This window comes from Salmo salar, chromosome ssa06 (assembly GCF_905237065.1).
Source record: "Salmo salar chromosome ssa06, Ssal_v3.1, whole genome shotgun sequence".
In the NCBI taxonomy this organism is placed as follows: domain Eukaryota; kingdom Metazoa; phylum Chordata; class Actinopteri; order Salmoniformes; family Salmonidae; genus Salmo; species Salmo salar.
In genome coordinates, this window is record NC_059447.1 from 20601434 (window position 1) to 20617552 (window position 16119).

The 16119-nt window shown below is 44.6% G+C and overlaps 1 protein-coding gene across 2 annotated transcripts in view; it reads right to left on the reverse strand.

Annotated features, from left to right (window-relative positions):
- LOC106568321 (interleukin-6 receptor subunit beta) overlaps positions 1 to 16119 on the reverse strand; it is a 37938-nt gene that overhangs the window by 4841 nt on the left and 16978 nt on the right. For both annotated transcript variants that reach the window (XM_045719918.1, XM_045719919.1), the window contains 7 exons: positions 8183 to 8334; positions 7792 to 7937; positions 3215 to 3359; positions 3024 to 3100; positions 1640 to 1877; positions 347 to 541; positions 122 to 223 (listed from right to left, as the gene is read on the reverse strand). In XM_045719918.1, the coding sequence (XP_045575874.1) occupies positions 122 to 223; positions 347 to 541; positions 1640 to 1877; positions 3024 to 3100; positions 3215 to 3359; positions 7792 to 7937; positions 8183 to 8334 (1055 nt within the window). The remainder of the gene's footprint in view (positions 1 to 121; positions 224 to 346; positions 542 to 1639; positions 1878 to 3023; positions 3101 to 3214; positions 3360 to 7791; positions 7938 to 8182; positions 8335 to 16119) is intronic.

Here is a 16119-nt window from a genome sequence, read left to right on the forward strand (position 1 = left end):
CTGAGGAGTGATTGAGAGAGAAGGAGATGGAGGTGAAATGGATAGAGGAATAGTCAAAAGCAGCAGAAAAATAAACTATAAATAAAAACTAAAAACATTTTACATGCTTTAATATACTTACGTCCATGAAGAGAATACGAGATTGCAGACGCAAGCAGGCAGCTACTGTTGATGAACACTGCAAACAATGACACATTGTAGGCAGTGTAGTTCACAAAATCACCTGTAGGTGGAGACAGAGACAAAGGCGATGCTGTCATCTTGAAACCAATTTGAAACATTACAAAATACCAATAAATATGTTCAGAGAGAAATGGTATTATAGATCAGTTTAAGCCACACAAACCTCTTAAAATGATTGATGTATGATTTTGGTGCACTTTTATCCAATCAAAGCCCTGTGTCGGAGGAAGTCCCACCTGCTTGTACTGCACCACATACTCATGCATGTTTTCAATGGGCTGGGGTGGCAGAGACCAGGATACATTGAGGCTCAATATATCCTGGTTCACAGTGAAGGATAGCTCTGGCACCTGTAGACCTAAGCGAAAGAGAAAATGTGTGAATCTGTGAAGACAGAAACATACAAACCTACACTCTATTATCACACTCACACACACCTTTCAAATCAAATCACATGCGCCGAATACAACAGGTGTAGACCTTACAGTGAAATGCTTACTTACAAGCCCTAACCAACAATGCAGTTTAAAAAAAATAACAATAAGAAATAAAAGTAACAAATAATTAAAGAGCAGCAGTAAAATAACAATAGCGAGGCTATATACAGGGAGTACCAGTGCAGAGTCAATGTGCGGGGGCACTGGTTAGTCAAGGTAATTGAGGTAATATGTACATATAGGTAGTTATTAAAGTGACTATGCATAGATAATAACAGAGAGGAGCAGCAGAAAAGAGAGGGGGGGTAATGCGAAAAGTCTGGGTAGCCATTTGATTAGATGTTCAGGAGTCTTATGGCTTGAAGCTGTTTAGAAGCCTCTTGGACTTGGTGCTCCGGTACCACTTGCCGTGTGGTAGCAGAGAAAACAGTCTATGACTAGGGTGGCTGTGGTCTTTGACCATTTTTAGGGCCTTCCTCTGACACCGCCTGGTATAGAGGTCCTGGATGGCAGGCAGCTTAGCCCCAGTGATATGCTGGGCCGTACGCACTACCCTCTATAGTGCCTTGCGGTCGGAGGCCGAGCAGTTGCCATACCAGGCAGTGATGCAACCAGTCAGGATGCTCTCGATGGGGCAGTTGTAGAACCTTTTGAGGATCTGAGGACCATTTCCAAATCTTTTCAGTCTCCTGGGGAATAGGTTTTTGTCATTCCCTCTCCACGACTGTCTTGGTGTGCTTGGACCATGTGAGTTTGTTGGTGATGTGGACACCAAGGAACTTGAAGCTCTCAACCTGCTCCACTACAGCCCCGTCGATGAGAATGGGGGCATGCTCGGTCCTCTTTTTCCTGTAGTCCACAATCATCTCATTTGTCTTGATCACGTTGAAAGAAAGGTTGTTGTCCTGGCACCACACGGCCAGGTCTCTAACCTCCTCCTCATAGGCTGTCTCGTTGTTGTCGGTGATCAGGCCTACCACTGTTGTGTCATCGGGAAACTTAATGATGGTTTCCCTTACCTGATGTGGGTAGAGCTAGGGGAGCAGGTTTGGTGGCACCCTGGGAATTGTAGACGGACACATCCACCCCTGATACACCCCGCAGAGAGGGTGTAAAGCGGCATCTCTTCTCTTGACAGACACAAAGGCCACCAGGCTCTGACATGGACACGTTCACAACCGCCACTGTCCCGTTACTGTGTGATAATGTCACCACGTACCCCAGCACCTTCCCCTGAGCCAACCAGCTGGGCATCTCCTGTGGATAGATACCAGACAGGGGTATTAGTTATAGCAGGCTATAGGGAAGGGGGTGTTTTGGGGAGGCAGGTAGCCTAGCGGTTGAGAGCATTGGGCCAGTAACCAAAATGTTGCTGGTTTGAATCCCTGAGACGACTAAGTGAAAAATCTGTTGATGTGCCCTTGAGCAAGGCACTTAACTCTAATTGCTCCTGTAAGTCGCTCTGAATAAGAGTGTCTGCTAAATTCTGTAAATGATTTGAAGTTCTTATGATTAGAAAATGCATAATCCTTTGAAACACTTGTCTAACCTGATTATATGGTATATGTGATATATGATTTTTTGTCCATTAAAATAACATCAAATTGATCAGCAGAAATACAGTGTAGACAATGTTAATGTTGTAAATGACTATTGTAGCTGGAAATGGCAGATTTATAATGGAATATCTACATAGGCGTACAGAGGCCCATTATCAGCAACCATCAGAGCCAGTTTGCGCTGCTCTGTGAAGGGAGTAGTACACAACGTTGTACTTGATCTTCAGTTTCTTGGCAATTTTTCACATGGAATAGCCTTCATTTCTCAGAACAAGAATAGACTGACGAGTTTCAGAAGAAAGTACTTTGTTTCTGGCCATTTTGAGCTAACAAATGCTGATGCTCCAGATACTCAACTAGTCTAAAGGCCAGTTTTATTGCTTCTTTAATCCGACAAGTTTTCAGCTGTGCTAACATAATTTCTAACGGGTTTTCTAATGATCAATTAGCCTTTTAAAATGATAAACTTGGATTAGCTAACGCAACGTGCCATTGGAACACAGGAGTGATGGTTGCTGATGCTGGGCCTCTGTACGCCTATGTAGATATTCCATTATTATTATTATTTTTTTTTAAATCAGCCGTTTCCAGCTACAATAGTAATTTACAACATTAACAATGTCTACACTGTATTTCTGATCAATTTGATGTTATTTTAAATGGACAAAAAATGTGCTTTTCTTTCAAAAACAAGGACATTTCTAAGTGACCCCAAACTTTTGAACGGTAGTGTATGTGTGTGTGTGTGTGTGTGTATATATATATATATATATATATATATATATATATATATATATATATATATATATATTACCTATTATGATGGGATGTTGTGTTAACATACCTTCCACATAAGGGCACATTGAGAAAGCTCAGAGGTGACTCCACAGTCACTCCACACATCCAATGCTTTCACAGGTGCTGAGAAAGAGAGAGAAATAGTTGAATCATCTATCACCACAGAATAAGTGAACAAATATTTTCAAGCTGTGGAGACCACAGGATTACATTACCCATCAGCACCCACTGACAGACCTGACTCAGAACTCTGTGCTGTGTAGACTGAGCTCCAGTCACTCATCAGGGCCTGAGGGCCCTCACAGGCACAGCGCACCTGGAACTCATAAACAGTGTAGGGCCGTGGAGTCAGGAGCAGGAAGCTGCGTAGAATGTCCTCTTCCTGAGCAGGACATGAAAGAATGACACACAAAAGAACAGGGATGGGCAAGAGGCAGCCCCAGGGATGGGGGGGATGAGGGATTATTTTGGATTAAAAAGCAACTCCAGGCTACATTGCACATTTAATAGCTTATAGAAAGTAAAATTATAATGGAGCTATATATTTTTGAAATAGCTGGCCTTTTCTGCATGCAAATAGATTTTGACAAACAAATTGGTCCCAAAAAAATTGTGCGTGCGGCCCTAAGCCTCAAAAAGTTACCCATCCCTAACTCAGAAGGACAACATTCCCAGTGCAAAATTCCCAGATAATCGAGAGACAATGGTATTTCAATGTTTCATTTCCTACATCTAAGGGACTGAATGTTTGAAAAAATAAACAAGTGACCCTCCCCAATACCCAGAATAATAATTACAACAAAGTGGATAGCAGAGAACATGACTTTCATTTACCCTCACTCCTAGGACAGACCAGAGCCTTAGATATGCAGTTTTAGAAACTGTTCTTAGTTTTGTAAGCATTACATGGCAAAGTAGCCAAAGTTCTCTATCAACTGCAAAAATTGAACGCAACAGAACCAGTTACAACTGAAATACCTGATGATCAATGAACTAGAGAAAAAGCCATTCATTTTTTAACACAGCAACCACATATCATCAGTTAGCCCTATTTGTATTTGTATTTATTATGGATCCCCATTAGCTGCTGCCAAAGTGGCAGCTACTCTTCCTGGGGTCCAGCAAGATTAAGGCAGTTTATACAATTTTAAAAACATTCCAATACATTCACAGATATCACAACACACTGTGTGCCTTCAGGCCCCTACTCCACCACTACGCTTCCCCAGTTGTTTAGTTAATTTTCATTCCAATCTCCTTTGCATTAGCGTAGCCTCTCCTGTAGCCTGTCAAGGCAGTTTATACAATTTAAAAAACATTCCAATACATTCACAGATATCACAACACACTGTGTGCTTCTCCAACCAATCTCCTGATCCTCAACCCTCCTCTCCTCCCTTTCTGCATCCTTTGACTCTCTATGTCCCCTATCCTCCCGACCGGCTCGGTCCTCCCCTCCTGCTCCGTGGCTTGATGACTCATTGCGAGCTCACAGAACAGGGCTCCGGGCAGCCGAGCGGAAATGGAGGAAAACTAGCCTCCCTGCGGACCTGGCATCTTTTCACTCCCTCCTCTCCACATTTTCTTCCTCTGTTTCTGCTGCTAAAGCCACTTTCTACCACTCTAAATTCCAAGCATCTGCCTCCAACCCTTGGAAGTTCTTTGCCACCTTCTCCTCCCTCCTGAATCCTCCTCCCCCTCCCCCCCTCCTCCTGCGGATGACTTTGTCAACCATTTTGAAAAGAAGGTTGACGACATCCGATCCTCGTTTGTTAAGTCAAACGACACTGCTGGTCCTGCTCACATTGCCCTACCCTATGCTTTGACCTCTTTCTCCCCTCTCTCTCCAGATGAAATTTTGCAACTTGTGACGGCCGGCCGCCCGCCCAACAACCTGCCCGCTTGACCCTATCCCCTCCTCTCTTCTTCAGACCATTTCCGGAGACCTTCTCCCTTACCTCACCTCGCTCATCAACTCATCCTTGACCGCTGGCTACGTCCCTTCCGTCTTCAAGAGAGCGAGAGTTGCACCTCTTCTCAAAAAACCTACACTCAATCCCTCCGATGTCAACAACAACAGACCAGTATCCCTTCTTTCTTTTCTCTCCAAAACTCTTGAGCGTGCCGTCCTTGGCCAGCCCTCTTGCTATCTCTCTCAGAATGACCTTCTTGATCCAAATCAGTCAGGTTTCAAGACTGGTCATTCAACTGAGACTGCTCTTCTCTGTGTCACGGAGGCTCTCCGCACTGCTAAAGCTAACTCTCTCTCCTCTGCTCTCATCCTTCTAGACCTATCTGCTGCCTTTGATACTGTGAACCATCAGATCCTCCTCTCCACCCTCTCCGAGTTGGGCATCTCAGGCGCGGCTCACTCTTGGATTGCGTCCTACCTGACAGGTCGCTCCTACCAGGTGGCGTGGCAAGAATCCGTCTCCGCACCATGTGCTCTCACCACTGGTGTCCCCCAGGGCTCAGTCCTAGGCCCTCTCCTATTCTTGCTATACACCAAGTCACTTGGCTCTGTCATATCCTCACATGGTCTCTCCTATCATTGCTATGCAGACGACACACAATTAATCTTCTCCTTTCCCCTTCTGATAACCAGGTCTGGCAGACATATCAGTGTGCATGACGGATCACCACCTCAAGCTGAACCTCGGCAAGACGGAGCTGCTCTTCCTCCCGGGGAAGGACTGCCCATTCCATGATCTCGCCATCACGGTTGACAACTCCATTGTGTCCTCCTCCCAAAGTGCTAAGAGCCTTGGCATGACCCTGGACAACACCCTGTCGTTCTCCGCTAACATCAAGGCGGTGACCCGATCCTGTAGGTTCATGCTCTACAACATTCGCAGAGTACGACCCTGCCTTACACAAGAAGCGGCGCAGGTCCTAATCCAGGGACTTGTCATCTCCCGTCTGGATTACTGCAACTTGCTGTTGGCGGGGCTCCCTGCCTGTGCCATTAAACCCCTACAACTCATCCAGAACGCCGCAGCCCGTCTGGTGTTCAACCTTCCCAAGTTCTCTCACGTCACCCCGCTCCTCCGCACACTCCACTGGCTTCCAGTTGAAGCACACTCCACTGGCTTCCAGTCCACTGGCTTCCAGTTAAAGTGGTTGTTCCACTGGATATCATATGGTGAATGCACCAATTTGTAAGTCACTCTGGATAAGAGCGTTTGCTAAATGACGTAAATGTAAATGTAAATGTACCACATCTACAGTATTAAATCCATGTGTATGTATAGTGCGTATGTTATCGTGTGTGTGCGCATGTGTCTGTGGCAATGTTTGTGTTGCTTCACAGTGTCACGTTCTGACCTGTAAAGGTGTTATTTGTTAGTGTTTAGTATGGTCAGGACGTGGCAGGGGGTATTTTGTTTATATGTTTCGGGGATTGTTAGTCTATGTGTATAGACAAGGGGTGTTTGTTTAGAGTGGTCTAGAGGTTTGGTATATGTTCTATGTTAGGGCATTTTCTATGTTTATTCTAGTCACTCTGTTTCTATGTGCAGTTTTGTTCTTGACCTTCAATTGGAAGCAGCGGCTCCTCGTTGCTTCTGATTGAAGGTCCTATAATTAGGGATTTGTTTGTATTGTAGATTGTGGGTAGTTGTATTCTGTTTTGTGCTTATCACCTGACAGAACTGTTAGTGTCGTTTCCGTTAATTGTATACGTGTTTCATTTGTTTCTCCTTCTTCAATATTAAAAAAGAAAATGAGTATACACTTCCTTGTTGCGTCTTGGTCCTCCACACACGACACGCGTTACACACAGTCCCCGCTGTTCCTATATGCACTAGTAACTTTTCTTCATTTGGGAAACTATCATTTTAAAATGTATTCTATTTTATTCCATGATATTGTTGTTACAAAATAGATGTGTGTTGACTGTGATTAGGGCATGGGATTATAAGAGCACTGCTAGGCTAAATTAACAAACTAGGCATGCATAGCTCATCGCATGATCCTCAAACCAAAGACTGGCCAAACTCGTGTTTCTGAAAGTGAATTCAAAGGCAGTGTAGAATGACTATAATTGGTCCCAAATAATCTGTGTAAATTACTTGAATATGGCTAATTGTAAGGTCAATAACTCTGATAAATACCTCCATTATGGGCAACGAAACATGTTGTTTTTATTAAAATCAATTATAGCAGTAGGAAGCTTACCTCCAGTCCTCCTCATCTTTGCACTCTCCCTCTCAAACTGAACAGGACATCAGTAGGCCTAGTCCGCACATGTGTGTAATGCAGTGTAGGCTAGTTTTATATACACCATCCCAGCAGCAGATAAACTCAGGAAAAAAAGTACATTTTCTTAGAAATATAACTTTGCCCTGTGCTTCTCCAAGCATGCTCTTCGTATAGCCTAGGCCTAAAGCATAGGCTATGGATCATTTGATTGAGACCACACTAGTTGCACTTGATATTGCGCGCCAGCAGAGAATCAGGGATGAGGGGCAGCGTCGAGCACACATCGAGATATAATAAGCAACTAATTCTCAATATGACATTTAATCGATTACAAATTACATGACCCTCCCCTGGATTAAATTAAAAAAGACTAAACCCTCCCCGACTGAAATTGAAAAAACATCATAGGGTACATTTCGACCGCTCCCAAAATACCCTGTCTTCTGTCCTGAAGTGCACAGTACTCCCCGCGTTGGATTGGTGTAGGTTTTGGCGGGAGGGAGTTTCCAACATATTTCTTATACCGATCATTTTACTTTAAATCCATGAATGGAAGTGAACAAGTGCACACTTGGGGAAATGAACAAAACCCCAGCCATGCTCAGCTCACTCACCTGAGTCCAGCCCTGCTGGTCCTGGGTGCGATACTGGACCTCACAGAGTTGGTCAGAGCTGCCTTGATCATCATCACACTGCAAAATCCAGTAGATCTCCAGAGGCTGAGAGCAATGGTGAGTGATTTCAGGGGTGGGTGGCTTTTCTGGTAGAGGAATGGATAGGGAAGAGAGGACAGAGTGGGAGAGTGAAAGAAAGAGAGAGCAAGAGAGAAAGCAGGAGATAGAGAGAGGGTGGGGGAGAGAGTGAGGGTGGGGGGAGAGAAAGAGCACAAAAGAGAGTCAGTAAGAGAGCGAGAGAGAGAGACAGAGACAGAGCCTGAAAGTGTCATGTCTGTCCCTCTGAATAAATAGGGAATGTACAGAGAAAAGTCATCCCTGACTGACTCACTAATATCGCCAGTGTTGAAGGCAGCCATTGTAGACGTGGCAGAGCCATGCTGGTTCGCAGCTTTGACCAACACAGTCAGGTCACTGTAACTGGTGTAAAGTTCACGAGGGATCACACCACTTACATTGGTGCCCTCCACCGCGCTGCTAATGCTGAAAAGGAAGATGCAGGACACATAAATACACACCACTCAAACACCACATCTGACAGCACTGTGCAGACATACAGTCTTAGACCACAGACACAGACCTAGCTCCAACACACCAAGCATGCCACAGGGCTGCAGATAGGGCTGTGACGGTCATGGAATTTTGGATGACGGTTATTGGCCAGTTAAATGACTGAGGTCACCGTAACAACTGTTCACATAGCAAAAGAAAAGACACATTTTCTACTCTCTGCCGCTCCTGATTGCATGCGCTGCCATAGAAATACAATAAAACGGGCGTCCCCATCAAGTCAATGATGGCATAATGGGTGTGAGTGTACCCATAGGTGCAAAGCTAGTAAATTCACTCTGGAGAGCCAGAGAGCGCGCTCTGGGCGTTTGTAAATTAAAAGAGTTGTCAGATTGTCAGTTCGTAAATTCAGAGCGTTTCACTCTCGGAGCGTTCAGAGCACACACTGGACGCTCTGGCGGAGGAGTAGGTGATCCGAGCGTTCTGGCCTCACAATGGCAGTCAAGCACCCAAGCTAACTGGATAAAGTTTGCTAGCTTGCAAGCTACTTCCAGACAAAAGTGAGAGAACACCTCACTGACCATTTTACACACACTAGCAAAGCTGGTTAGGCTTTTTCCATGTTATCCAAAGCGTTGGTGACTGTAACTGTGCTGCTGGCAACAATTTAATCACGCTTAATTACACCGGCAATATTCAATGCTGTTGCGCATTCGTAAATTTGTCAGTTATTCTGCGCTCTGGCACACTGAGATGAGAGCTCTGAAAACGGAGTAGATGGCCAGAGCAAATTTACGAATGCACCCCTAGGGTGAAGATGGAACAGCATCACTAATCCGCGCTGAATCAACCATGGGAACAACTCTAACGTTGTATCTACGGTGTCTAGGCAGAAGGCAAGCGGTCTGAAGCATATCATAAGGCTGGTGAAGAAAAAATATATTTTAAGTGAATTCTACAAAAAAAATACACCAACCATCTAAACTCAGCAATAAAACTGTCAATTACTGTCAACTAAAACTGTCAACTGTCAAAATTAGTTTCAGCAAACTTAACATGTGTAAATATTTGTATGAACATAACTAGATTCAACAACTGAGACATAAACTGAACAAGTTCTACAGACATGTGACTAACAGAAATGGAATAATGTGTCCCTGAACAAAGGGGGGGGGTCAAAATCAAAAGTAACAGTCAGCGGCCACCAGCTGCATTAAGTACTGCAGTGCATCTCCTCCTTATGGACTGCACCAGATTTGCCTGTTTTTGCTGTGAGATTTTACCCCACTCTTCCACCAAGGCACCTGCAAGTTCCCGGACATTTCTGGGGGGAATGGCCCTAGCCCTCACCCTCCGATCCAACAGGTCCCAGGCGTACTCAATGGGATTGAGATCCGGGCTCTTCGCTGGCCATGGCAGAACACTGACATTCCTGTCCTGCAGGAAATCACGCACAGAACGAGCAGTATGGCTGGTGGCATTGTCATGCTGGAGGGTCATGTCAGGATGAGCCTGCAGGAAGGGTACCACATGAGGGAGGAGGATGTCTTCCCTGTAACGCACAGCGTTGAGATTGCCTGCAAGCTCAGTCCGATGATGCTGTGACACACCGCCCTAAACCATGACGGACCCTCCACCTCCAAATCGATCCCGCTCCAGAGTACAGGCCTCGGTGTAACGCTCATTCCTTCGACGATAAACGCGAAACCGACCATCACCCCTGGTGAGACAAAACCGTGACTCGTCAGTGAAGAGCACTTTTTGCCAGTCCTGTCTGGTCCAGCGACGGTGGGTTTGTGCCCATAGACGACGTTGTTGCCGGTGATGTCTGGTGAGGACCTGCCTTACGACAGGCCTACAAGCCCTCAGTCCAGCCTCTCTCAGCCTATTGCAGACAGTCTGAGCACTGATGGAGGGATTGTGTGTTCCCGGTGTAACTCGGGCAGTAGTTGTTACCATCCTGTACCTGTCCCGCAGGTGTGATGTTCGGATGTATCGATCCTGTGCAGGTGTTGTTACACGTGGTCTGCAACTGCGAGGATGATCAGCTGTCCATCCTGTCTCCCTGTAGCGCTGTCTTAGGCGTCTCACAGTATGGACATTGCAATTTATTGCCCTGGCCACATCTGCAGTCCTCATGCCTCCTTGCAGCATGCCTAAGGCATGTTCACGCAGATGAGCAGGGACCCTGGGCATCTTTCTTTCTGTGTTTTTCAGTCAGTAGAAAGGCGTCTTTAGTGTCCTAAGATTAGATAACTGGGACCTTAATTGCCTACCATCTGTAAGCTGTTAGTGTCTTAACGACCGTTCCACAGGTGCATGTTCATTAATTGTTTATGGTTCATTGAACAAGCATGGAAAACAGTGTTTAAACCCTTTACAATAAAGATCTGTGAAGTTATTTGGATTTTTACGAATTATCTGTGAAAGACAGGGTCCTGAAAAAGGGACGTTTCTTTTTTGCTGAGTTTAGGTTGAAGATTACAAGGTTAACAACGGGGTTCTAATATCCCATAACTCTTTGCAATTCATGGGACCAACATTGCTAGTTAGCCTCGGCACCTAGTAGTTACAAAGGTTATGGATACTGACAAGATACATGTCTCTCCATCCTAGTTGTCCACAAAGTGGCGCTGCGGGCTGACTAGCTCCCGCCTATCCTTTATTTGTATTGGTGGATACATCTCATTATTGTGGTCCTTTTTTGACTATTGAAAGAGGGTTTCCGACATCAACCGCGTGTATTCAATAGACAGAGATGCTATGCTACTAGCTTCATTTCATGAATATGCATAGCCATCGCGACAACTCCAATATAAAGTGTTTTTTCTCAAAGTTGCCGGGACATCACATGTCCTACTTATATCAGTACACTCATAACAACTTAAGTATTACGAAACTTCTATTCGATCAAATAAACTTCACGTAGAAAATAAGCCATACATTTTTTGGTTGACCAAATTCGACACTCTCATTAACCTCCATGAAAAAACTCAGTGGGCGAAACAACGAAAAAACGCCACCTGCTGGAAAGAGACAGATTTTCCGCTGCGTTCAGCCTTTCTCATTCTCTTCATCTCTGGTAGTAATCAATGGCACTGGTCGAATGTGTTTTTTGTTTCGGACGCTTCCACATGGCATTACTACGTTGTCTTAACCTTGTATCAAAGACAGTACAGTATGAAGATAGGCTAAACTGCTTCTCCAATAGAAATCCCTGATCACACTTGTAGTTGATGTCATGGTGACGTTGGCTAGCTAAACTCATGTGAAGAAACACTTCCAATCAACTTCCAATATAGATCTTTTCTTAGACAATGTAGCAAACATTGCTAAGAAGATTGATAATGATTTCAGGGATTTTTGTGATGAGTTATCTGAAATTGAGATAGACTGTATTAAAAGCCTTAAGGACAATAGGTCCCCTGGAAATGATGGTTTAATAAGCGAGTTTTATAAAGCATTCAATGATAAATTCTTGCTATGTTTCAAGAATCCATAGAAAAAGGGGAGTTACCGGCTTCCTTAAAGCAAGGTGTAATTACTTTGATTCCCAAACCTAATAAGGATACTCTTTATATAGACAACTGGAGACCCATTTGCCTGTTGAATAATGATGGGTAATTATTTGCCCTTGTATTGCTAAGAGGTTGAAACGAGGCTTGCATCATATAATTGATGAAGAACAATCTGGTTTTATGCATGGTCGACACATTAGTAATAACATCAGGTTGATCTTAGATATGATTGACTATAATGACCTCATCCTTGATGAGTTTTCTTATGTTTGTTGGTTTTTATAAAGCTTTTGACAGTGTAGAACATGAGTTTATGTTCAAAGCAATTCGTTTTTTGGGGTTTGGTGATTTTTTTTTGAAAGCAGTCCAAACTTTATATAGTGGTTGTACTAGCTCTGTAAAATTAGCTCACGGGACATCCCAAAGATTTGATATTGGCCGTGGCATTAGGCAGGGCTGCCCAATTAGTCCATTTTTATTGGATACTCAAATTATGGCTTTTCATAACAAGAAAGGGAATTATCAAGGAGTTTCAGCACTTGGCAAGGAATTTAAACTATGTCAAATGGATGATGATACCACCATATACTTCCTGTATTGAAGACTTTTCCTTAGTTTCGGGTTTGAAAATTAATATCAATAAGTAATTCTTATTTCCACTCAAGGATTGTGTTTTACAGGAAGTATATGGTATCCCAATTAAAGATAAGGTTACTTATTTTGGAATTGTTATATGCAAGGATGAAAAACAAAGGAGTGAATTAAACTTTAACCCCATTATTGAGAAAACAAAGAAGAAAATGAACCTCTGGTTGATGAGAGATATTTCATTATACGGTTGGGTTTTATTGTCCAAAGCTGAAGGGCTATCCAGATCGGTTTATGTCTCGTTATCACTTGACTTACCCCCTAAAATTGTAAAGGACTTAGATAAGATTCTTTATCATTTTATTTGGAGGAACATGCCTCGCCATCTACAAAAATATATTCTCACTAATACCTGTCACGTTCGTCATAATAATGATCGGACCAAAGTGCAGCGTGAGTAGCGTTCCACATAATTTATTACAAAGTGAAACTTTAGAAAAATACAAAACAAATAAAGAATAAACAAACCGTGACTAACAATGCAACTACACAAACAATATCCCATAACCCCCAAGTGAAAAACAAGCTACTTAAGTATGATCCCCAATTAGAGACAACGATTACCAGCTGCCTCAAATTGGGAATCACACAAATCATCAACATATGATAAAACCTAGAACCCCACATAGAAATAAATAAACTAGATCAACCCCCAATCACGCCCTGACCTACTCTATCATAGAAAATAAAAGCTGGTCAGGACGTGACAGTACCCCCCCCCAAAGGTGCGGACTCCAACCGCAAAACCTGAAACAAAAAAAAGGGAGGGTTATGGGGGGGTGTCTAGTGTCGGTGGCGGCTCTGGTGCAGGACGAAGAACCCTCTCATCCTGCGGATCCGCCAGCATTGGAGGCGGCTCTGGTGCAGGACGAAGAACCCTCTCATCCTGTGAATCCGCCAGCATCGGTGGAGACTCCAGACCGCCGACCGTTGCTGGAGGCTCCGGACCGCGGACCGACTCAGGAGGTTCCGGACCGGGGACCGTCGCCTGGAGGTTCCGGGCCGGGGACCGTCGCCTGGAGGTTCCGGACCGGGGACCGTCGCCTGGAGGTTCCGGACCGGGGACCGTCGCCTGAAGCTCTGGACCGGGGTCCGTCGCCTGAAGCTCTGGACCGGGGTCCGTCGCCTGAAGCTCTGGAACGGGAAGGCGCACTGGAGGCCTGATGCGTGGGACCGGCACAGGTGGCGCCAGACTGGTAACACGCACTTCAGGAAGAGTGCGAAGAGGAGGCACAGGACGTACTGGACTGGGAACGCGCATTGAAGACCTAGTGCGTGGATCCGGCACAGGTGGTGCCAAACTGGTGACACACACTTCAGGGCAAGTGCGGGGAGCAGGCACAGGACGTACCTGACTGAGGACACACACTTCAGGAAGAGTGCGAGGAGGAGGCACAGGACGTACAGGACTGGGAATGCACACTGAAGACCTAGTGCGTGGAGCCGGCACAGGTGGTGGCAAACTGGTGACACGCACTTCAGGGCGAGTACGGGGAGCAGGCACAGGACGCACTGGGCTGTGGAGGCGCACTGGAGACCTGGTGCATAGAACCGGTGCAGGATATACTGGACCGTGGAGGCGCACTGGAGATCTGGAGCATAGAGCTGGCACAACCCGTCCTGGCTGGATGCTCACTTTAGCCCGGCAAGTGCGGGGCGCTGGCACAGGACACACTGGGCTGTGAAGGCACACTGGTGACACAGTGCGTAGAGCTAGCACAGGATATCCTGGACTGTGAAGGCGCACTGGAGGCCTGATGCGTGAGGCCGATACAGGTAGCACCGGACTGGTGACACGCACTTCAGGGCGAGTGCGGGGAGCAGGCACAGGACGCACCGGACTGGGGACACGAACTTCAGGGAGAGTACGAGAAGGTGACACAGGACATACTGGGCTGTAAAGGCGCACTGGAGACCTGGTGCGTATAGCCGGCCTCAATTGTACCGGAACTTTAACACACTTCTCAGGACGAGTACGGGGAGCTGACACAGGTGGCATTGGACGACTAACACGCTCCTCAGGGTGAATGCCATGCATACTACGCCAAACCAACAGCTCTCTCTCTTCACTCTCCTCCAATTTATCCAACAATTCCTCGAAAGTCTCTAAATCTCCCCTCCGTTCACTCTCCTCCAATAACTCCTCAACGGACTCTGACTCACCCCAATATTCCTCTTCGCTCTCCGACTCGCCCCTTGCCGACCAACCCATGTGCCCCCCCCAAAAAATATTTTGAGGTTGCTTCTTGGGCTTGTGTCGTGGCCGCGAACCCTGTCGTCATCGCTGTCCTTCCTTCACCGCTTGCGTCTCCCGCCATGGAAGGCGATCCTGTCCTGCCAGTATTTCTTCCCAAGTCCAGGATCCCTTCCCATCCAGAATCTCTTCCCAAGTCCAGGACTCCTTCACCTGGTCATGCTGCTTGGTCCTGGTCGGATGGGATATTCTGTCACGTTCGTCATAATAATGATCGGACCAAGGCGCAGCGTGAGTAGCGTTCCACATAATTTATTACAAAGTGAAACTTTAGAAAAATACAAAACAAATAAAGAATAAACGAACTGTGACTAACAATGCAACTACACATAAACAATATCCCATAACCCCCAAGTGAAAAACAAGCTACTTAAGTATGATCCCCAATTAGAGACAACGATTACCAGCTGCCTCTAATTGGGAATCATACAAATCACCAACATAGAAAATAAAACCTAGAACCCCACATAGAAATAAATAAACTAGATCAACCCCCAGTCACGCCCTGACCTACTCTATCATAGAAAATAAGAGCTTTCTATGGTCAGGATGTGACAATCCCCAAGAACAAGGAGGTCTTGAGGTTTTAGATTTCAATACTCTAAATAATACTTTTAAAATAAATTGGATTCTGAAGTATGTTGGTTGGTCAGTTACTGAATGAGGATGAATATCTACTCTCATATGGGGAATTTCTTGATAAGTTTTAAATTCCAATAACCCCAAAAGAATATGCAATATTTTTTGATGCGATTCCAAGGAGGGTTGTATCTCTTTTAAATTCCTCTGTGGTTGGTGTAAGTAACATAGATTTACATGAAAATATATTCATTGGCAATATTAACATCAAAGATAAATGTAGTAATAAACAGATTAGGAATATTGTTTGTGATACTACAATTTCCTCAGCAAGATTCTTTCGGTCAAATATCTATGGTGATATACAGTGGGGGAAAGCTTGGAAAATTGCTAACAAATATTGTATCAGTAAAAAAGTAAAGGAAGTTTCATTTAAAATGTTAGATAGAATTATTCCTGTGAAACATGTTTTGGAAAGATTCAAGCTAAATATTGACTATAACTGTGATTTCTGTGGAATGGAGAAAGAGACCATTTTGCATTTGTTTTTTGCCTGTATTTACAGTACATTTTTTGGGATTGACATACAGAATTTTGTTACAAAAAAATAGGAAAGGTTGTACTATTTAATGGTTTTGATACAATTATTTATTTCAGAAATTCTGACATAGATAAAGATGTAGTATATTTAATTCAACTGCTAATAATACTAGGTACATTTCATATTCACAAATGCAAATGGTCTAATTCAAAACCAAA